This window comes from Staurois parvus, unplaced genomic scaffold (assembly GCF_062004578.1).
Source record: "Staurois parvus isolate SC_StPar_1 unplaced genomic scaffold, SC_StPar_1.0 ptg001146l, whole genome shotgun sequence".
Classification (NCBI taxonomy): Eukaryota; Metazoa; Chordata; class Amphibia; order Anura; family Ranidae; genus Staurois; species Staurois parvus.
This window is the reverse complement of record NW_028318942.1, coordinates 2,103,120-2,126,911: the sequence shown is the minus strand read 5'-3', so window position 1 is coordinate 2,126,911 and position 23,792 is coordinate 2,103,120. Positions and strand designations below refer to the sequence as shown.

The following is a 23,792-nucleotide window of genomic DNA, read 5'->3' as shown; positions in this document are numbered from 1 at the left end:
CTATCCCCAGAGTCTTCAGGGGGAGAGGCTAGGTTTTCTCAGTTAAGCACACCCTCCTGTCTGTATTCCTGAGCTAAGGACAGATGGATTCCAGGAAGTAAATGCTACATGAATCTTTTGCCCTTACTTAAAACTGAGCTCCTCCCAAAAGGGGAGTTCAGTTTTAAGCCGTTTTCCCCTGCTCCCCATTGACACCTTTAGGGAGCGGGGGAAGAGCGGGTACCCAAATTTGACAGGCGATCGGAAGCGGAAGATGTCCTCCCCCTTCCCTCCCCGTAGTCTTCTGGGACATGTGGCAGGTCCCAGAGGACTACGGGACCATTCACACAGCGCAGCACTTCTCGCGCATGCGCAGTGGGAACCCGGCTGTGAAGGCGCAAGCTGTCACAGCCGGATGCCCACACTGAAGATGCCGGCACCAGGAGAGAATATGGCCAGTGAAACCAGCGGTGGTGAGGACACCGCTGGATCAAGGGACAGATAAGTGTCTGTATTTTAAAAGTCAGCAGCTACAGTTTTCGTAGCTGCTGACTTTTGTTTTTTTTCAGGTGGAACTCCACTTTAAGATGACCAGGGCCAGAAATGCTAGGAGGGTATTCTTCAAAGTGATTTCTTTGAAGAAAAAAAAAAGTACGGAGACATAGATGGATGGGAGAACGCACTTTGAATATTAAAAATGAATTGAATAGCATTTTTTGTGGTGCTCAGATGCAGCGTAGTTCCACTTTAAAGTATATATACTGTATAGCCAAAAACTCTTGGATAGAGTAGAGAAGATAGAATCCTCTGTCGGTTTATTGTTTACGGTCTTGTCGTGGAGATTTTCCTTCACTGTCCCAGAGACACGACAAGAAGTGAGAGATCTCTACAAAGAGAGAAATCCCCGCAGATAATGGTCAGGTGTCTTCAATGGAAGATGTCCTCTCTATGGCTGTTCTGATGACACTTGTAGTGTTTCAGATCTTCTATTACATTTTGTCTGGGCAAGAACGGTCATTACGACAAATAAAAGGGCAAATCATCCCATCGGGGACACAGACCGCAATGTAAACCCAGAGTACATGGATTAGAAGCACCAAATCTCAAAATGTGAAATTATGAATCTCTATTGCTAGCATCTGTCTTATCTATCAAGCTAAATCACCTTGGTGAGGCCACACCAATACAACAGGGTACCTGATTCAGAAGACAGAATCCAAATGTGAAAACCAGTAGGGGTAACAAAGCAATGGTGCTGGAAAGCAAAGTGATAATCAGAGCCAACACATTTTGGGGGTTCACACACTTTCGCCTCATCAAGGCTTGACTTGTATCTTCAACGAAGCCTGCACTCAAAGAGATTTGGAGATTTATATACAGTTGCAAGAAAAAGTATGTGAACCCCTTGGGATTACGTGGCGTTTTGCATGAATTGGGCATTAAAATGTGCTCTGAACGTCATCTAAGTCACGACAATAGAAGAACACAGTCTGCTGAACATAATACTACACAAACATTAGATGTTGCCATGGTTTAATTGCACATAACATGTAAACATTCACAGTGCAGGGAGGAAAAAGTATGTGAGGCCCTAGCTTAATGACTTCTCCCACAGCTAATTGGAGCCAGGAGTGAGCCAACCTTGACTCCAATCAGTGTGATGATATTGGATGTGTTGCTGACAGCTGTCCTGCCCTTAAAAAACACACACCTGTTTTGGGTTTACTGGTTTCAAGAAGTACTGTCTGATTTGAACCATGCCTCGCAGAAAAGAGCTCTCAGAAGACCTACGATCAAGAATTGTTGACTTGCATGAAGCTGCAAAGGGTTACAAAAGTATCTCCAAAAGCCTCGATGTTCATGTGTCCACAGTAAGACAGACTGTCTACAAATGGAGAAAGTTTAGCACTGTTGCTACTCTCCCTAGGCATGGTCGTCCTGTAAAAATGACTGCAAGAGCACAGCGCAGAATGCTGTATGAGGTAAAGAAGAATCCCAGAGTGTCAGCTAAAGACCTACAGAAATCTCTGGCACATGCTAACATTTTTGTTGACACATCTACAATAAGGAAAACATTAAACAAGAATGGAGTACATGGGAGGACACCACGGAGGAAACCATTGCTGTCCAAAAAGAATATTGCAGCACGTTTGAAGTTTGCAAAAGAGCACCTGGATGTTCCACAGCACTACTGGCAAAATATACTGTGGACAGATGAAACCAAGATTGAGTTGTTTGGGAAGAACACACAACACTATGTGTGGAGAAAAAAAGGCACAGCACACCAACATCAAAACCTCATCCCCACTGTAAAACATGGCGGAGGGAGCTTCATGGTTTGGGGCTGCTTTGCTGCCTCAGGGCCTGGGCGGATTGTTGTCATTGATGGGAAAATTAATTCCAGAGTTTATCAAGACATTTTGCAGGAAAACGTACGACCATCTGTCCGCCAACTGAAGCTCCGCAGAGGATGGGTGATGCAACAGGACAATGACCCAAAGCATACAAGTAATTCAACAAAACAATGGCTGCAACAGCACAGAATACGCCTTCTGGAATGGCCCAGTCAGAGTCCTGACCTCAACCCGATTGAAATGCTGTGGCATGACCTTAAGAGAGCAATTCACACCAGACATCCCAAGAATATTGCTACACTGAAACAGTTTTGTGAAGAGGAGTGGTCCAAAATGACTCCAGATCGTTGTGCAGTTCTGATCTGCAACTACAGGAAATGTTTGGTTGAGGTTATTGCTGCCAAAGGAGGGTCAACCAGTTATTAAGTCCAAAGGTTCACATACTTTTTCCTCCCTGCACTGTGAATGTTTACATGTTATGTGCAATTAAACCATGGCAACATCTAATGTTTGTGTAGTATTATGTTCAGCAGACTGTGTTCTTCTATTGTTGTGACTTAGATGACGTTCAGAGCACATTTTATGCCCAATTCATGCAAAACTCCACGTAATCCCAAGGGGTTCACATACTTTTTCTTGCAACTGTAGATCTTCCATGAACTATTAACATCTGTAGGTAATGCAGCATCAGGGCTTGACTCCCGAAATGCGTTGGTCCTTTAATTACATTAATAATTCAATAAAATATCAGTATGGACTTGGTCACCATTGTTATGGCCCCTCCCTCAACTGTTTCCTACATTTCGGTAATGTAAACCCGATGAAGGCTTCCTTGCTTTATCCAAGACAAAAACAAATATTTTTAGGTAACCTTTATAATACTGAAAAAACTCATACTTATCAGAAGTACGTAGCAGTTTAACATTTCATACTATACACAATGCATCATTTTTTTTAACTGTATTTTGACTTGATAGAAAACAGCAGTGGTAAAAAGCCTATTTTATTACAAGTCGGAAGAGAGGGCGGAGAAAAAAAAAAACTATATACAAAATAAAAAAAAGCACATACATACATATTTATACAAAAAAAAAAAAAAAACAAAGGAGGGAGCCCAGTGTGCAGATGCAAGGGGCTTCTCTTGTCATTGGAAATAGTGCATTGTCTACAGAACAGACTCTCCACAGTGCAGAGGGGTATCACAAGCCACAGAATCTCTCCCCACTTCACAAACCGTCCACTAGAGGTCTCACTTCCACCAGGGTCTTTAAGTGGGAGAGCCATATCGACAGCATGCGTGGTTTTAGGGACAGGGTGCCACAAACCCCTTTTCCTTGTTAGAACTCAATCCATTATTAGTGTTGTTGTTTGTCATTTTCTTTAAATAGGTATATAACTATACATATATTTATATATATATATTTATAATTTATTAAGCTAACATGCTTTGTGTTTTCTTCCAAAAATAATAATTCCAGTTTTTTTTTTGTTCCTCCAAGAGTTTTTAACATTGTCTCTCCCGTCAGTCTTATTTTGGCTATTCAGTACAGGCTTCCATTTGTAAAGTGCCCTCGTCCAAAACTGGCAGCAGTTTATCCGCACCCGAATGCCAAGTGCCCCGCTCCTCAGGGGCAGTACTCTGAGCAGAAAGGAGCTTTAACAGTAGTGGTAGAGACCCTAGCAGTTTTTGGCATCTGTGCACAACGTTAAAGGCCCATAGGGAAGTTTAAAGCATTGTCGCGTGGATCTGTAAGGCCTAAAAAAAAAACAAAAAAAAAAAAACAACAAATGTTAAAAGTTAAAACAAAAATTTACAGGTATTATTATTATTATTACATCGAGTTTATAAAGTGCCAATGGGTTTGCTCAGCGCTGTACAATAGGGGGGGGGCAATACATGGCACAGTACAACAATAACAAACAACGTACGAGGGGTAAGAGGGCCCTACTCTTTCGAGCTTACAATCTAGGAGGGAGGGGGTAATGGTACAGTAGGAAGTGGCTGAGGGGAATGAGGGGTGGGAGGGAAGAGGGAGAATGGCCGTTAGGTGAGGGTGGGGTAGGCTTCCCTGAAGAGATGGGTTTTGAGGGAGCACCTGAATGTGAGGAGGGAAGGCGACAATCTGATGGATTGGGGCAGTGAGTTCCAGAGGATGGGGGAGGACCTGGAGAAGTCTTGCAGTCGTGCATGGGAGGAGGAGACCAGGTATAAAATCACCATGACAATAGACAGTAACTGGGCAGGCCTAGAAGGTTTTCAAGGTCCCTCTTACTTTCAAACAAGGCTTTGAAAATCTTTTACACCATAAATAAATTATTTGACCGGTTTTGTGTGGAGGAACTCAAGTGACCTGACTTCAGCCCTGCTGAAACTCTTTGGGGTGAACTGGAAAGCCAGATGCTAGCTATGTCTTAATCGAGACCTGACCTCACAAATGCTCTACTGCCTAAATGGTCAAACATTCCCATAGATACACTCCACCTTGTAAAAATCCTTCCAAGAAGAGGGGAGGCTGTAATAGCCTCAAAAGGGGGGCAACTCCATTTTAATATCCAATGGTTTTGGAGCGGAACATCTAACAAGTTATAGGTGAGATGGTCAGGTGTTCAGAACGGTTTTGTCCAAACATTGTATATATGACAGCAAGCATTTAAAATAGTGAAATTTACAAGAACACTTACCTCTATACAACTGCTAAGTGAAATCAATATCAGTTACATATAAAGGGGACCTGTCAGAACATAAACATGGGCGTTGCCAACATGCTCTGAAGTTGCCTTTCATATTTGTTTCTCTACTTAGTCAGTCGTTGACCAACAAGTTCAGAAGTGCCTTATTCTTCATAGGTCTTAATGAAGGAGCGGTCTCGGGCTTGCAGGTAGACTAGTTTTTCATTAGGTCTATGAAGCCATGAGCCAAACCATGTGAATCCAGGAATCAGAGGGGGACTGGAGTGCTAGCTAACATAGGCCGCAACTCCTGGACTAAGTTGGTCGCTGATCTGAGGGATTCAAAAGGAGTTAGAGGTAGCTTGTGTGTCAGGGACCTGTTAGGCCTAGGCTAGTTATACAGTTGTCTTTTAACCCTTTGAGGACCAAGGGACGTATTTGTCCCATGTTTGTAATTGCGTGTATCACCTGATTAAGAATTTAAAACTCTTTTTTTTTTTGGTTTGAGTCAAAATATTAGTTCTTATCAACAAACAAATGGGTCTAGCTTTTTGCCAATTATTTCATGAAATGGCTTAGTTTCAGAAACTGAAGTGTACAAACTTTAAAAACAAAAAAATTGATTCTTTTGGCGATCCAAAACCTTACGGTCCTCAATGGTTAAAGGAAACCTGCTTTAAAATATTGAGGATGCCACTGGGGATCGTATGAATACGCTAAGCATTGATCTGTGACTTCTGGATCAATACAATTTGAACAAGTATGTTGAACAGGATTCACTATGCTTACTATGGGTCAGGGCCTGTAAATCTCCCTTCACTAAACACAAAAATAATAGAGGTTACTGATTAAAACCTATCATGATTCACATCCTCCCGTCCAATGAACAACAGCAGAAAACAAAAAAAACTACAATGATATGCCACTTACTGTCTCGATGGATTGACACAGACACACTGTTCTTCACAAAGAAGAGAGAATTGCTATTGACGCTGGACCCGTGATGTATCTCAGGCTGCTTGTCCTCCTCCACCATTAGCTCAGGCTCCTGAGACATATCTTCTGGAGGTTTTCTCCTCAAAGACCTTAGGAGCTCCTGATGTGCTGACTCCACCTCCTAAAACAAAAAGTATGTTATAGAGCAGCCTTCACTAAATGGCGGACCATAGTCCGGATCTGGACCTACTGAAAGCCCAGTCTGGACCAACAGCCCAACATTCTGCTCTGGTGGAAACTCGCTAAGCTGCAATCATTGGTTGTTAGGATTTCCGACATCATAGCAACCAGTGATTTCACGTGTGTGCCCCATCCCCTGCAGCACGCTTCTCCTCCCAGCTCCCACCCCTGCCTGGTTCTATTGGAATCTACTGATCTATGGTGATATTCTAATGGGAGAATATGATTAAAGGGGCACCCTGATGGGGTCTCCTGATGTAAGGGGGCACCCTGATGGGGACACGTGATATAAGGACACACTGATGGGGGAACCTCATGTATGGTGACACCTGATGTATGGGGGCACTCTGACTCTTCAAATGAAAGGGGACACTTCGATGGGGACATCTGATGTATGGAGGCATTCTGATGGGGCACTCTGTTGTGGACAATTGATGTAAGTGAGCACTCTGATGGGGACACCTGATTTAAGGGGGCAATCTTATGGGGCAACCTGATTTAAGGGCGCACTCTGATGGGGACACCTGATTTAAGGGCGCACTCTGATGGGGACACCTGATTTAAGGGCGCACTCTGATGGGGACACCTGATTTAAGGGCGCACTCTGATGGGGACACCTGATTTAAGGGGGCAATCTGATGGGGACACCTGATTTAAGGGCGCACTCTGATGGGGACACCTGATTTAAGGGCGCACTCTGATGGGGACACCTGATTTAAGGGCGCACTCTAATGGGGACACCTGATTTAAGGGCGCACTCTAATGGGGACACCTGATTTAAGGGCGCACTCTAATGGGGACACCTGATTTAAGGGCGCACTCTGATGGGGACACCTGATTTAAGGGCGCACTCTGATGGGGACACCTGATTTAAGGGCACACTCTGATGGGGACACCTGGCTTAAGGGCGCACTCTGATGGGGACACCTGATTTAAGGGCGCACTCTGATGGGGACACCTGATTTAAGGGCACACTCTGATGGGGACACCTGGTTTAAGGGCGCACTCTGATGGGGACACCTGATTTAAGGGCGTACTCTGATGGGGACACCTGATTTAAGAGGGCAATCTGATGGGGACACCTGATTTAAGGGGGCACTCTGATAGGGACACCTGATATAAGGGGGTACTCTGATGGGAGCAACTGAACTAAGAGGTAATCTGATGGGGACACCTTATGTAAGGTGGTTCTTTTTTCTTTTACTTGAAAAAAAGAGATTCGGACCTTGGCTGCAAGAAAATTTCAGGAACCGGACCTCCTTGATTTTTAATTCATTACCCCTGTTATAGAGGATTGTCTAGCAAATTGAAGTGCCCATTTTGACTTTGATTAGAAACTTTGTCGACTTTGAGAACCAGTCACTGTTGGGCTTATGCCCAACATGGGTCTCCTAGTCCTAATATTGCATAATAAATCCCCATTGCTTGGAGTTCTTTAAACTTAAAGAGGACCCTTCACTCCCATTTTGTTTTTTGTCCAATCCCCTCTTACCTGGTTGGTTAGGTTATGTTCAAAACTTACACACCTAACAGATCCACCGACGATCTGCTGCTCCAATGGACCATTGTAATTATGCACATGCCATATCTGGCTGAGCCCTGTGGAAGCAGAGAACACTGCATTTTTTCAATGAATGCAAATGTTCTCTGATTGGACAAGGTGGAGACGCAGGGCAGTGGTCACCACCTCATTCAAGGACGGAATGCTAAAGAAAATTCAAAGTGTTCTCTGAATGGCATCCATGCCAAGTGAGCAACTTTCTTTGTTCACAATGCAGCAGGACACCCGTTCAGCACAAGACCTGGATTCAACTAACAATGTAGTAATGGTGCCTACTACACTGACCTCCAGTTTTCATGGGGATTGACTAGGTATGGCACAAATACAATTACACTGGTCCAAGCTGGACTAATGCAACTATACAAAAACAGTGATAACTGGAATTTGCATTTAAATACAATGCCTGCATTTTTAAAAATATGGGACCCATGGGTCTAATATTAGTTGCTTCGTAATTTGGACGCTTGCCTTCTTATCATATGCTGTACATATTATTTTCTTTAAACCAGTAACCCTTAGTCACAATATACTCCATCCCCCTTCTTCCTTTCATTTCTTCTTGTCTTCTTCTTTATTCATATTATGTTTCTGATTTTTTTGTGACTTAATTATGCCAGAAACCACTTTAAAAAGACTTCCTAGCACATGACTAAATCCATCATTAATGGAAGAATAAAGGGTAGCACTTATATAAGCAGCTTTTTTTTTTTTCACCCAAGTCCTGGACTCATAATAAATGGGTTGAATGATGCTAGGCATCACATCAACCCACATTTAAAAGGGAAAGTTCACCTTTCCTAACATGTTACACTCATATTCAGGGTGTAATATGTAAAATGTTACAATCTGACTGCCCCCAATCTCCCGCTGTGACAGCTAGCGGGGGATCTTCTCCTCCCTGCTAGCTGTCACAATTTAAAAAAGATGTGGCCAAGCAGCATCATTCATTCACAGCATTGTGTGAATGGGAAAACTACAAATCCCAGCAGCCTTTGTGGCTGTCAGCTTGTAGTTTTCAATGAACCACCACGGTGCTCCAAAGTGCTGTGGTAGTTTATTGAGCCTTCCTGTCAGTAGAATCTGCTTGCTCGTATGGGATGTATGAGCAAGCAGATATACTGACAGGTCAGGGTGGAGACCTGCATGGATCTAGTGATCTGCTGATTGCTGGTGCAAATGCTTTAGAGACTCCACTCCTTTAATCTATGGACAGCGGTAATGACATTTCAGGTGTACATAAAGCATAAAATACTGTCCTAATAATTTAGTGGACTCTAAAGCATGCCACTACAATTCACAAAAATTTTAACTCCGATAATAAAATTGCGAAAAGTGACAAGGTATTTACCTGTAACCTTTGTAATTTGGCCGTTAGCTGTTTAATCGTTTGGAAGATCATATCAACATCTTGAATAACCAGATTTGGAGCCAAATCAGAGTGCAAAACATCACTTTCTGAGCTTCGTGCTGGGGGGCTGCTAGCATCTGAAGAGCAAGCCTGGATCTTGTGAGTTTCCTGGGATTTTGGCAAAGATGGACTTCCCATCGGTTGGATGTATTCCCTAGATTCCTGTGTTTCTCTAGGCCGCTCTTCTTCATGTGGAGGGAATGCCGGAACAGTTGGCATGACCACATAAAATACATTTCCTAGTTTTCAGGATGAAGAAAGGAACAGGTGAGAGACGTGTAGTGGAACACTATTTTGATGATTAAACACATGCAACAACCATATAGTCTTGCAAGAATGGGACTTCTGGCAGAAAGGGATGATGGAAGAATTTAGATGCCATCTGAATTACTCACTTAGCAAATTGTACTGAGTAGTCAAAAACGGTACATTAGCAGATTAGACTGGTCTTAACTACTTGTGCATTCCAAAAGTTAATATGGTAGAAACATGAAGTTAGGAGGCCTACAAGACAAGACCTCAGAAGTAAAGAAGAGAAGAGTAAATGTCAAAGCTAGATGAGCAGATCATGAGGCATCACCCTTGAAAAGGACACACAATATTGAGAAACATTTGCATTTATTTGAGCTGGTCATTTTCTAAGAACAGGCAGGCAGACAGTCGAAAACTTTCGTGTTTTCTGGAAAACAATATGAAGGTGGATGAAGTGCTCCATAATGGCAGACAGGGCAACTGTTTTCATGCATTTTTGGAGGAAACATGACTATTTGGAATGGCGTGGTGAAAGTTAGGTAATGGGTGAGATAGGCATGTACTTGTATCAGTGAAGATTGTGCTGATTCAACATGCCCAATTTTGGTCACCAAGAACCAAAATATAACATATGCAATGTATGGCAGCAAAAGTATCAACACATTCACTTTGACCTAATTTAATCCGTATTTACTAATTAATAGAGACACAGAATTAGAACATGGGCATGCAATTGGCAAAAACAAAAGTATTGGGTTCTGGTTTATAAAAATATGTTTCTAGGAATTGTCTTTCAAATGGCAACTGAATCCATAGACACAGTCTTGACAATCCACATCACAAGAGACTGTTTTGTCTTCCTTCACTGAAACACATCATCTGGTATAAACTGAAAGGCTGCTTCAGTAAAGCACTGACCACAGCCTGGCTATCAACATTGTCAATTAAAATAATTCTTACATTAGCTTCCTATTTTAGAGAAATACACTATATGACTACAACTTTATGACCATCCCATCTATATGAGCTTCTTGGCCTTCCCATTCCATTACCATGGGAATCAATATGGCTGCAACCCCCCCCTTTCCCCATGCTGCTATAAAAGCGTTTACTCTTCTTGGAAGCCTTTCCACAAGATTTGTTGTTTATCTGTGGAAAATGGTACCTATTCAGCCAAAAGACCATTTGTAATGTTAGCTATTGATGTTGGTTGAGAAGACCTAGCTTGCCATTGGTATTCAAACTCATCTCAATAGTGTTAAATAGGGTCGGGGGTCAGGATTCAATGCAGGCCACTCAAGTTCCTGTATATTAATTGTTCAGCCGTGACTTTATGGAGCTGGATTTGTGAACAAAGGCCTGTCATGCTGAATTAGAAAAGGGGCTTTCCCAAATTATAACATTAACAGTACCCTGCACTTTAAACACCTGAACTCAATAATTTAAAGGGATGTTTATATACTTTTGGTAGTACAGTGAGATGTGATGGTGAAGCATCCACCAACCTTTGGCCATATACTGTAAATTTGGATTTTAATATCTTGCGCACTGCATAGAACTACATTCCATGAATGGCACTGACTTCTCATTAGGTTTAGAGCCTTTTAATATCCTTGTAAGTTATAACTATTGTTCTACTTTTGCGATCTAAACAACCTCACTTCACTGACCCCATTCTTTCTGTATGTACTGAACCTTTCTCAATTTATTAACAGCTTAGTGACCATTTGAAAAAAAAATACTACTCAAACTTGGGTGGACAAAAATGTTAAACAAAAATTAAAAAAAAAAGTCAAAAGCTGCCTGCTAATGTATAGTGTTGATCACAGGACTCCTTGTACATATGACGTAGACAATAGGTATTAGCAAGATGATCAAGCAATAGGCAGATCTGGTAAAATTTAGCAGAAAATAAAGTAAAACGTCCCTCAAAGGCCCTAAAGTTTGATAATATTTAGGAAAAACTTGAAATTGTGGCTCTTATTACTATATTTAAGAACTTTGTGAAATAACAGAAATAAGCAAAGCCACTTTTAAAATGATTTTTGCTTTTGTCATTTGAACAAAAACTGCATTCACCAATCATGACAGTCTCTGGTTCTCAAAGCAGAAACATCCAAAAATTACACCAAAAATCCCAAATGGTTTTGCCTTAAAAGCGGACCTTGTACCAAAAGACAAGGTCTGCTTAGTTATCAGTCCACCATCCCGATGACAAAACATTGGATTAAAAGCAAAGAAATTTTTTTTTAAAAGAAAACAAAAAATACTCACCTTACTCTCCACATTCCGATAGTTTCCTGCATTCAGTGTTGAATGCTAATGTCAGCAGCTTTCCCAGGATCTAGCAAGAGTTTTTTATTGCTTTAATCTGGTATTTTGTAATCAGGAAGGGTGACAGCCACATAAGTAGACCTTACTTTACTTTAGTGCAAGGTTCCCCTAATGATTTAAAAAAAAAAAAAAAAAAACTTCAAAAGAAAAAAAAAAAGTACAAAAACGTATGACCACTTTATTATACACAATAATAAAGTAATCGAAACAATTTTCCACCGCTTGTTCAAATTTCAAAAGAAAATCAGCTTGTCCAAACTGATAAAACAATAATGACTGACACTGAAATGCTGACTTTAAAAAATTGAGGGAAGTTTTACATATATATTTTTAAGTAATTTATATATTTTCAAAAGCTGTTCAGAGTGAACTTTGGGTACAAAGGGTGATGCCACTGTATGCGAAGAGCGATGGCAAGAGATTAGACAGCAATGCATCATCTCGGTAACTATATCCGCCTTGTCTCCTGGCCATTCTTACAACTCAAAAAGAATTACCATCTAAAACTGTTCTGCCGCCAGCTTCCTGCAACACTCTGTCTGATTGGCTGCTGTCTGGCAACGGTATGACATCATTATTGCCCACCACCTCAGCTGTGCAGAAGACACCAGAAAAAGAGAAAATAAAATAAAAAAAGAACATAAAGTAAAAAAAAAAAAAAAAAAAGGAAGGGGGGAATATGGTGGAAAGACAAAACAAAAATAAAATTTAGAAGATAAAACAGAAAATCAGCTGAAAGAACGTTAGTGTGCACATTTGATTGAAAACTCTGAGGAAGAATGATTCACTGTAGGTGATATAAGGAGATTGATAAAGTTGTGACTAAATCAATGTGATAGAGACACACACATTCAATACAATTTAACTACTGCATATATATGGTAGGACAGCCCTTGGATTAGTTAATTTATTAACATTTGTTTTTCCACTGTGGTTGAGATTTCAAATCTAACAGATGTCCATAGACATTCCCCCCCACACTAGTTGAACACTCAGCTTTTTAAATATGGAAACTTAGATCAGTTTCCTGCAGGAATGGTATGGTCTACACAGGAAAAGTAAGGAAAAGAAATAAGTCAGAGAGAGGTAATAAATAATAAAAGCACATAAGAAAGACAGGAGGGGCAAAAAAGGATATAGGAAGAAATTAAAGGCTACAGAAATAGGGAGAAACTTGGAAAGAACAGAAGGGACTAGGCACAGACAAGGGGAATAAGCAGGTCCATAAGACTCAATAGTCTTAGGGTAAATAAAAGGGTATATAAATGTTCAACATGTCAGTTTCAACAGCACTCTACAAACCTGCTCAGTGTAATTTTTTCAATCATTATTATATTTCAACAATAATGAAAAATAAACCAAAAAGTTGAACATAGAGAATTCACCATAAAATCCTTTTCTTGTAATCTAATGAGGGACACAGGATGTCTTTAGCCTTTGAGCATCAGATGAAGCCAAAACATCTTAAAGAATGTGTGAACAGACCAGGTGGCGGCCTTTCAGATCTGGGAAACAATTGTTTGATGTCTAAAAACCCAAGAAGCACTCAAAAACCTAGTAGAAAACACCTTGCCAGGAAAGGGTAAAACCTGATGCTTGCGAACTTGAGCTTGGATGATGGCCTGTTTCACCCACCTAGATATGGTGAAGCAAGAAGCTGGGGCACCCTTACCATTTGGGAGGCAAAAAAGGAATCAGTCTTCCCGAAAGAAAGGCTGAGAGATATACATGACTTTCACAGCATGAATCAAAACCAGACAATGGAGGTACATTTCTTTTTGGGACTTGAATAAGGGGACGTAAGAATGATATGCTGGTTGAGGTGAAAGGCAGAAACTATTTTATACAAGGAGGAAGTCCTGGATTACAACAACATCTTGTCCCTTTGCAAAACCAGAAGAAGTTACTTGCCAGATAAGGCCACCAGCTCAGACACTTGCCTCACAGAGGTGATAGCTACAAGAAATAGCAACTTGTGGTGATAGTAGAGAAGAATGTATCTAAAGGGCCAAAACTACAGTTTCTGAAGAGCAGACATACCGTAACCAGATTCAGATCGCACAGAGATACAAGGGAAAGAATAGGGGGAACTGCATAGGAGACCCACTGTAAAAAGGCCTTAATCAAGGATTGAGAGGCCAATTATCTCTGAAACAAGATAGAAAAGACAAAAACCTGAACTTGGAAAATGCTGAGAGCCTAACCCTGGTCCTGACCCAGCTACAGGGAAGATCGGATTCATCCCATGGAGAAACTCCTAGGATGAATGCCCCAAAACTCACACAAGTGAAGCATGTGTTCCATGTCCAATAATAGACCTTGCAAGATGTAGCCTCCCTAGTTATCATTGTAGGAATCACATATTTAGAAATGCCCCTGTCTCTCAAATCTAGGCTTTAACAGCCAGCCATTCTGCTAAAGTCAGCAACCATTAAGCAGGATGGCAAATCAATCCTTGAGACAGAGGAACCTGACAATCTGGAAGAGCACATGGAGTCTTACCAGGTGCCCCTGTCACATTTGCCTGGGCCAGTCGGAATGACGAAGACCACCAGAATGCCCTCAATCTCAAACCTGCAAATCAGATGAGGAAGAAATTTTGGAAAGAAAGGCATAGGTCAGGGTATACTGATCCGACGTAGCCACCAGAGCATCCACTGCTTGCATAAGGGAATCTCTGTTTTTGGAGACAACACTTTCCAATTTGTTTTTGAACCTGGAAAACTCCATCATCCCCCACCTGTACCACAGGTCTTGGAATACCCAACTGAATTTAGATCAGGTTACCTTTCAGTAGACTGGTTCAATGCTGTAGAGACAGCCAAACCTCCCAAAGCTTCAGGATGTCAATCAGAAGATGAGATTTCTGCAGTGACTAAGTTCCTTGCTCTGACAGGCCTCTACAGCATCAAACCATTCTACTGGTTTTCTCTACAGCTTTGAAACATTCTACTGGAAACTAATCCAATGCAAATTCAGTTGCACAAAGCCAATGCAGTGGTGTACATCAACCATCAGGGAAAAAACAGAAGTCCTGTTATGGCAAGAGAGGTAGATTGGATCCTGCATTGGGCAGAAGTTCATGTTCTACCCTGGTCCACAGCATACATCCCAGATGTAGACAATCAGAAAGCAGACTGCTTCACCTGGAAGCACCTGCACTCAAGGTAATGGCAAGAAACATTCTAGCCTGAGCTGTCCAGAACTATACCCAGATACTACAAACAATAAGTTCAAGCAACAATTTCTGGAGTTTCGGGTACAAGCTCTAGCAGTAATGTAGAGATGTATCCTGATTGAAGCAAGAAAAAAGTGTTCTAGCAGAAATAAGTTAGATTTCCACATGGTAGAGCTGAAGAAAAGATGTAAATCCTCCTAGGACACTAGTAAAGAACCAAGGCATGCTGGTAATAGGAAGGGTTATCCTGGGCTGGCCTATAGTTTGATTGGTAGTGTCCAAATCTCCTGTAGGTTGCTGTATAAACCAAAGGTTAAAGATTACCTGTGTCCCTCAACGAATGAGAAAAAAAAATGGTTTCCACCATTTTTACACTGCCCCTAAACAATGCAATTTTTAAGCAATGTTTTCTTTAGGTGTATGTAGGTGTAATGCTCAAACTTTTCTTTTTTAGTTTTGGATAGATTCTCTAGTTGTATCACTGTCTGTGTCCCCAGTGGGGAGATTTACTCTCCATTTATCCTGTGACCATTGTCACTGGGACTGAAAGTGAGGGAAAAACCAACATTTTATGTCATCACTGGAAAGGGGGAAAAAGGGGAAATCTTCCAATAGAAATGCTTGTTGTGGTGTCAACTGTCTAAAAGAGGATTTTCCTCACTTTGAAAAAAATTCATCTTGCTTCCTGTTGGAAGCGAAAGGAAATTTCCACAATGGAACACAGAGGGGATAAAACGGACAGTGTTTTAAAGTATATTATGGGGAAATGAAACCATAAAATTTCAAACAATCTTTCTCAACAGACCTCTAATAATACAAGTATTGTGGACAACTGTACCTTTGACATTGCAAGCAGTAGTAGAGTTTTGTAACATGTATCACCAATTACTATTATGTGCCCGGATTTACCAATGTAAAAGAGAAGGCAAAATTATTAAATGTTCCAAATAATCTATATAAGTATTAAAGTGATGCAAGTAAGGCATAAGCTACAATCATGTGTATGGGCCACGTTGTGGCCTTCTTCAGTGTCAATGGTACATAAAGACAATCTGGTCTGTGGTCTGTGAAGTCTTTTGGTGGACCAGTAACCAAGGATGGCCTAGTTTAGTTAGGAGTTACAGTAGCTATCTGCTATATGTGTTTGGGCAATGCTTCCCAACTTTATACAAATATATGCTCCTTTATAAATGTCTGCAACTACCACCTGGAATTGGTCAACTTTCCTCAATCACCTTCTGTATAGTTAATTCTAATATAGCTGGGTATACACTAGTAGAATTTCAAATGAAAATTCTCAGTATATTTGAATGCCATTCGAAAAGTAGTTCAAGATTTTGTTTGCTTTTAACATTTGATTTTGGAATGAATGGACTTTACTAAACCACATACACTTTTAGAAATTTGTACATTCAAGACAATTTTTTTCATCACTTCAGTAGAAAACAAACACCAATTTGGTCCCACTAATGATTAGCAAAAACAAACCTTCTTACAATGTCCTTACAACATTTTTACAATACAAAATGTCAAATGAAATTCCACTACTGTACACCCAGTTTAAGTCCTAAATGTTTTACCCTCTTCAGGGCAAAGTAACAGCTTCATTGGATAGGTTGCCCCCTCTACTAATAATAATTAGTTTCCACTGGCTCATCTGACACCCTGTCCACCTACTGTAGGCCCCTCCAAAATCCCTGTTTGTTTTGTTTTAGCTCTGGTATGAAGCTTTCAAAGGTTAACGACCCCCACATTTTCCCTAGCATTCAGGCCTGATGAATAGCCACTAAGGCATCCAAAGCTGTATGGGAAGAAGGGGAGAAAGTCAAAATGTCCAAGCAGAGGTAGCCCCAAAACCTGTCAATATACCCCCTTGGGGGGCAAATAACATTGCTTGGGAATGTCTTTGTTAAAGGTTACCAAAAGGAGGGGCATTCCCCAATCTGCTCTTCAGAGATCTTGGGTGATCCTCTGCACTTCCTCTTAATATAGAGCTCTGTATTTGTAGAACAAAGCCTCCAGCAGAGATGTGCCATTTGACTCCTGGGTGTAGTAACGTTATTAGATCCCTATCTGCCAAACAGAAATGTAACCATGTAACAGATCCCTAATGAATGGTGTTAACATGGAATTACAGGTTGCCTATAAAATGGGGCACAAATTGATGAGCAACACATAGTGGAATTTTGGGAAGCAGTGAAACAAATCTGTACTTTCAAACACAAAATTCTCACTACAATCCAAATTTGAAATAACACAAAAAAACACAACTATGAAGCATCTAAGAAAACGTAATCCTTTTCAAAGACATAATTGTTTATTATATCTTTTTGTTAGATCCTGCATAAAAGTCACCTAGAAGACTAAAGTCTAAAACTCAAGTGAAAGTGCCTAATGTTTCTTACCTTTCCTGACAACCTTGTAGCTCATGTTAGTTTGGTCCTCAGAAGCAGCTTCAGATGTCTCAGAGGGCAGGGCAGAAGTCCTTTGCGGGTGACTCTCCACCAGGTTCCAAACACTTTCCTCTCCATCATTAGAAGTTCTCCTGTGCTGGTTAGTGAGGTCCACCACAGACCTAACACTTTCTGAAACACTAGAAGGTCTTGAGGGTGGATCCTCCCGGTGATCAGCCAAAATATCTCCATCCAAAGTCTCTAATGCTGAGTCCGCCGTTGCTTCCCACGTGTGTCCAGCCCCACCGGTGACTGATGGAGTGGGTGTGACATCATCCTCAGGCTCAGCCACAGGGGCAACATCATAATCTGAATTCCTTAAGGGGTAAAGGCTCCGAAGGATCAGCTCCCTGAGATGCTGAACTAAAAGGAAGACACACAATTTATTACAAGGTCATCAACAGGCATGATGTGCAAAGCATTAGTTGGTTAGCTGGTTAAATTAAATGGTTAGCACTTCCGCCTGGCAGTACTAGGGTCATTGGTTCGAATCCCAGCCACGGCACCACCTGCCTGGAGTTTGCATGTTCTCCCTGTGACTGCGTGGGTTTCCTCCCACACTCCAAAGACATGCTATTAGGTTAATTGGCTCCTGTCTAAATTGTCCCTAGTATGTATGAATGTGAGTTATGGACTTTATATTGTATGCCCCTTGAGGGTTAGGGACTGATGTGAATGTACAATATATATGTAAAGCGCTGCGTAAATTGACGGCGCTATATAAGTACCTGAAATAAATAAAGTTAGTTTGATAAATAATAAGACGGACAGCAGATTTTTTGTGTGGCCTAGGGCAGCACAAAACCTAAATACACCACTGGGCAGGCGCTAGCAATAAACATTGGGTCCACCTGGCAGGGGGGGGCTCCCTGCGCCCCCTTTCCCCCTCTCGCCACAGGGAGAACACAATAGCTCCACAAGAAGGATTACCCCATTAACACTGACTGTGTTGTTGGGAGAATCAAGTGATTTTCTTTTTTGCAACCACAAAATTGCATCATCTATATCCAGCCTTACTTTTCTATATACAATGGGGTTCATTTACTAAAGCTGGTTCACTCAGAATCTCATGCACCTGTGGATGATAGCCAATCAGCTTCTAACCTCAGCTTGTTCAGTTTGGCTTTAGCAATAAAACCTGTAAGCTGATTGGTCTCTACGCAGAAGTGCACAGGATTCTGAGAGAACCAGTTTTAGTAAATAAACCCCAATGTTTTCTCATATATTGTAATTTCATTTGTGACAAATCTGGTAGGAGATAAACACTATGAGGGTTATTCACTAAAAGGAGAAGAGCGTGTTTTTCCACTTGAGTGAGTTACATGAAGCCAGGTGACAGTTCACTCTGCAAAGAATATTCAATCATGTCCAAAGAAAAGAATAAAAAATAAAAAACAATGCCTTACAAAAACTATGGTCACAGCGTACATGAATGCTTACGACATGCTTGCAACCAATGTTTTATAAGTAGACCCTTTTGTGTCACCTTCGTGTAATCCACTATACAGCAGAACATATACTGGGAGGGGGAAAAGCAGCACATGAGGCTAATCAATTGTACTGCAGTGCTTGTTTGCCTACAAGAAACACACTAACCATAGAGAGCATAGTGACAGAGAAATCAGCTCATCAGTCTGATGCTTCTCATTTCACGGCCTGGGGAGTGTCCAGATCCATAAATGTCATTAAACTGCACCAGAAAAATCAGGTATCCTGCTTTGCTAGACATGGCTGTGCTGTGTGTAAGAGCTGTGTAATCACAGTACGTGCATGTGCACGAAACGCGTTGGGGAAGCCTATGTGTGCCATTGTGGTATGTGTGATTGAGATTGTTCCACGTGGAATATTTTATATGTATTAATTTTATGATCATTAAATTACCACACTATATACAAATTCTGGGGCTCCGTGTGGTGAGCATCTTTTTCCAAAGTCCTAGCCAGGTCTGTAACGGTGCTGGAGAGTGGATGATTAGGATCTCTTGGCTAGGAGTTACATGCTATTGACCATGTGCGTAGCTTTCTGGTGAGTGCATAGGAGTGGAGGACCCCGCACTGGAAAGGAGCACTTGGTGGAATTGAACACAGTCTGTCTTGATTGGCACTGCATGCATATAGATTCACATTTGAAGGAATGTTATATATAATTTTTTTTGGTTTTTTTTGCACTTTTGGAAAGTATTTATTTGTATATTTTCAGTTATTGATTTGGAATATCATTCATTTAGATATTTATGTGCTGCACTGTTTTGTTATTTATATAGGTATTTAGATTTTGTCACATTCTTTCTGTGCAAGCTGCTCCCAACTCTATAGCGCTCACCATTTATTTTCAATTTGAATACTATTTGGGTAGTATTTATTTATTCATTTTAAATGCCAGCTGCTTAGGGTTAGGTGAAGGTTGTAACATTAGACAGTCTACAGGAAACACTGAAAATTCCTTTGGTAGGTATAAGCTCTCTCAGATGTATTTCATCTGCAGTTCAGCTTTAACCCCTTTGTGCTCACCCTGGTGTCCCCTTTAAAAGTTCTTAACACCCAGGGGAGGCGGGAAGAATCAGCAATAATGTGATCACTGTGACTGTGTCACAGTGGTCACATGATCGAAAGCTAGTCCCACCAGCTACTGATGTCTTCAAGGGACCGGGAGCCGTTTTCAGCAGCTCAGTAGCGCACAGCGTGCCCCCAACACATAAACGTTCCCTGCCTATCAACGCATGTGCATGGCATGAGCGTTAAAGCCCAGCTTTTTGCCGCCACACATATGGGTTACTGCGGCATAAAAGGGTTAGAAGAAGAATACAATATGGTGTGATTTGTCATTAGCTCACCATCTTCCAGAGCAGATTCTGCTAAACCCTCGGTCACTGAAGGCCACTGGTAATTCAGATCTGATTGGTCCTCCACCCCGCCTCCTGCATCCTCCACTTTAGAGGGGAAGGGCACCTGTGTTGGCGTCTGGGCCTCATCTTCTTCCATTCCTTCTGGTTCCTCCAAGAGAACGTCAGGTTTGTGAGAGTGAACCAAGAAGTCATTGTGACTGTCATCTGCAGGGACACATGGACAGTATGTTAGTGCTAGGCTATGGAAAGCCAATCTACCCATGACCTGACATGTTTGAAGAAAAAAGATAGGAGGAAGAAGGAGGAGATAAGAAGATAGGAGGAAAGAAGAAGGAAGAAGAAAGAAGAAAGGAAGAAGAAAGAAGGCAGCAGATAGGAGGAAGAAAGAAGATAGAAGGAGGAAGGAAGAAGATAGAAGGAGGAAGGAAGAAGATAGAAGGAGGAAGGAAGAAGATAGAAGGAGGAAAGAAGAAGGAAGGAAGAAGATAGGAGGAAGAAAGAAGGAAGAATAAAGAACTTAGAAGGAGGAAGAAGGAAAAAAGAAAGAGGAAGGAAGAAAAGGCGACTAACCAAATAACTGAACAACACCACTATTTAACTAAAAGTGCATAGACATGACCATTTCTTTGATGATATTTGATGATATTAATGTAATTTTATTTTCTATATTTGCTGAGAATGTTCTTGAAAACTAATGCAGCCACTGCACCCAAGACTGCTACTGCAATATATCAGACTTTTATATATTTTACTGTAATATTTTACATTTTGTTCTTGGGCTTAGAAATCCTATAATTGCTATAACTGCAGAAGAAATTGTAATATTCATAAAATTCCACTACTCTTCTGTATAAGAGACACTGAGCGCTCCCCCCAATGTACACGTACAGGAGAAAAGATCCAATAAAACATGAAAACAGGTAACAGCATATAAAATGTGACAGTAACATAATAAAGTTCACATAAATATTGCAATATTAAAATCACCTGAATACACTACACCGAAATGTGAATGTAATTTTAACCTTTCAATCCTTGGCCAAGGATTGTTATATGTCTTTTTGGGGTTTTTTTTAATACAAGAAAATATCCTTTTTGTATATTTATATTGGATATGGATTATGGCACATGTATTTTTTCAAGTATAGCAGTATATTTTTTGAGTGGAGTAGAGTCATAGTCAGGGTTTCAAAGGTGAATGTAACCTCAAAAAGTGCTTGTGTATGAAACTTAAACACAAACAGTAAGTTATATGTACAACTTACCCGCTGAAATATCTTCACTATTGCTTCGTATGGCAACAGTATCCTGTAGCACTGAACTGAAAAACCAAGTAACAAGGGCAATATGTCAAGACAGAATGTCATTGCTTTATTACTTTGAAAATGAAAACTGGACAACATACGTTATCGATTCTTTGAAAATAACTAACTCCTGACAAAGAGCTAGTGGGTTGACTTATGTGATAGCTGAGCATTATTCAGTCTGAGAGTCATAAAATGAACTTGCACCAATTTAAAGTCCAAGAGGTATTAAAACCAGACATAGAAACATAGAAAAGTGACGGCAGAAAAAAAACAAGTGGTTCATCGAGTCTGCCTGTTGACAGGCTTTCCTCGCTGTCTGTGATTCCAACGACTTCCAATGATCACTTCTGATGACCAGTAGCAGGGCTGGGACAAGGGGTGGGCAGGAGGGATGGCTGCCCTGGGCGCTATGGTATCATCTGAGGTGGGGGGCACTGCATGAGAGTGCCTATCTACATGCTGGCAGGAGTACCAAAAAATAATTTTAGGCTTGAAAAGGGAATTTATGCTTGGGGTAAGTGTGCAGATTATTGTTCAATTTTTTTTGAAGGGGAGGGAGATAGTTTTTTCTGACACAGTGCCCCAACATTCAGTGGTTTGCAGGTAAAAGCAGGATGAATCATGTTGGAGGCATGGCTTGGATGAATCAAGCTGAGGCTCTTTCTATTTCTATTTCTGTAGCACTATCCATCACTTATTATATGACTCAGTACCTGGTTTTGTTTGTAATTTGTGGAAGGTCTACATTTTACAACCTTTACATTGTTTCTCTACCTCTGGGGATCTTTTCAATAAAAATGATAAAGTAGAAAAAAAAAGAAAAGGTGTTCTAGGAGAAACACTAGAGCTGCCATTGTGGACCTGTAAATATTAGCCGCCAAGCTGTTGTACTGACCCTTGGCCTTCAACACTTTGAGTCGCACATCTAGAACAAGTATCTAGCTCAGGAAGGTAACATTACAGAAATCAGGAATCCTTACCTGCATACTTACTTCAGCTAGTGACTTAACGTTTTGCGAGGAAATATGTCAAAACAGCAGCCAAGAAAACTGTATTTGCAAAATGACAAATCAGCAATGGCAGCCAATATGGTTCATTTTGAATCAGCTGCCTATAAGCTACTGTTTGCCCACTGATAATAACTATGCAGGTAAAGTTGATCCAGGGAATATCCGATTGCCTCTCAGGACCAACGTAACAAAGGCTACCATCAGTAACACACTACGCCGCCAGGGACTCAGATCCTGCAGTGCCAGACGTGTCCCCCTGCTTAAGTCAGTACATGTCCGGGCCCGTCTGAAGTTTGCTAGAGAGCATTTGGATGATCCAGAAGAGGATTGGGAGAATGTCATATGGTCAGATGAAACCAAAATAGAACTGTTTGGTAGAAACACAACTCGTCGTGTTTGGAGGAGAGAGAATTCTGAGTTGCATCCAAAGAACACCATACCTACTGTGAAGCATGGGGGTGGCAACATCATGCTTTGGGGCTGTTTGTCCGCAAAGGGACCAGGATGACTGATTCATGTACAGCACAGAATGAATGGGGCCATGTATCATGAGATTTTGAGTGCAAACCTCCTGCCATCAGCAAGGGCATTGAAGATGAAACGTGGCTGGGTCTTCCAACATGATAATGATCCCAAACACCGCCCGGGGAACGAAGGAGTGGCTTCGTAAGAAGCATTTCAAGGTCCTGGAGTTGCCTAGCCAGTCTCCAGATCTCAACCCCATAGAAAACCTTTGGAGGGAGTTGAAAGTCCATGTTGCCCAGCGACAGCCCCAAAACATCACTGCTCTAGAGGAGATCTGCATGGAGGAATGGGCCAACATACCAGCAACAGTGTGTGCCAACCTTGTGAAGACTTACAGGAAACGTCTGACCTCTGTCATTGCCAACAAAGGATATATAACTAAGTATTGAGATGAACTTTTGATATTGACCAAATACTTATTTTCCACCATAATTTGCAAATAAATTCTTTCCAAATCAGCCAATGTGATTGTCTGGATTTTTTTACTCATTTTGTCTCTCATAGTTGAGGTCTACCTATGATACCAATTACAGGCCTCTCTCATCTTTTTAAGTGGGAGAACTTGCACAATTGGTGGCTGACTAAATACTTTTTTGCCCCACTGTATATATATATATATATATATATATATATATATATATATATACATATATGTTGGAATATAACATTTATTTTTTTATGGTTGAACTGGATGAACTTTTGTCTTTTCTCAGCCAGACTAGATGGATTTTTGTCTTTTT

At 41.1% G+C, this 23,792-nt stretch overlaps 1 protein-coding gene across 5 annotated transcripts in view; it reads right to left on the bottom strand.

Moving 5' to 3' along the window:
• Nucleotides 1-3,320: 3,320 nt before the first annotated feature.
• ARHGEF11 (Rho guanine nucleotide exchange factor 11) overlaps nt 3,321-23,792 on the bottom strand; it is a 292,457-nt gene continuing 271,985 nt past the window's right edge. For 4 of the 5 annotated variants that reach the window (XM_089659290.1, XM_089659293.1, XM_089659291.1 and 1 more), the window contains 7 exons: nt 21,476-21,531; nt 20,199-20,414; nt 17,318-17,728; nt 12,232-12,327; nt 9,089-9,387; nt 5,934-6,120; nt 3,321-4,089 (listed from right to left, as the gene is read on the bottom strand). In XM_089659290.1, the coding sequence (XP_089515416.1) occupies nt 4,040-4,089; nt 5,934-6,120; nt 9,089-9,387; nt 12,232-12,327; nt 17,318-17,728; nt 20,199-20,414; nt 21,476-21,531 (1,315 nt within the window). In that variant the 3' untranslated portion in view covers nt 3,321-4,039. The remainder of the gene's footprint in view (nt 4,090-5,933; nt 6,121-9,088; nt 9,388-12,231; nt 12,328-17,317; nt 17,729-20,198; nt 20,415-21,475; nt 21,532-23,792) is intronic. The other variant, XM_089659295.1, reaches the window with a different exon arrangement.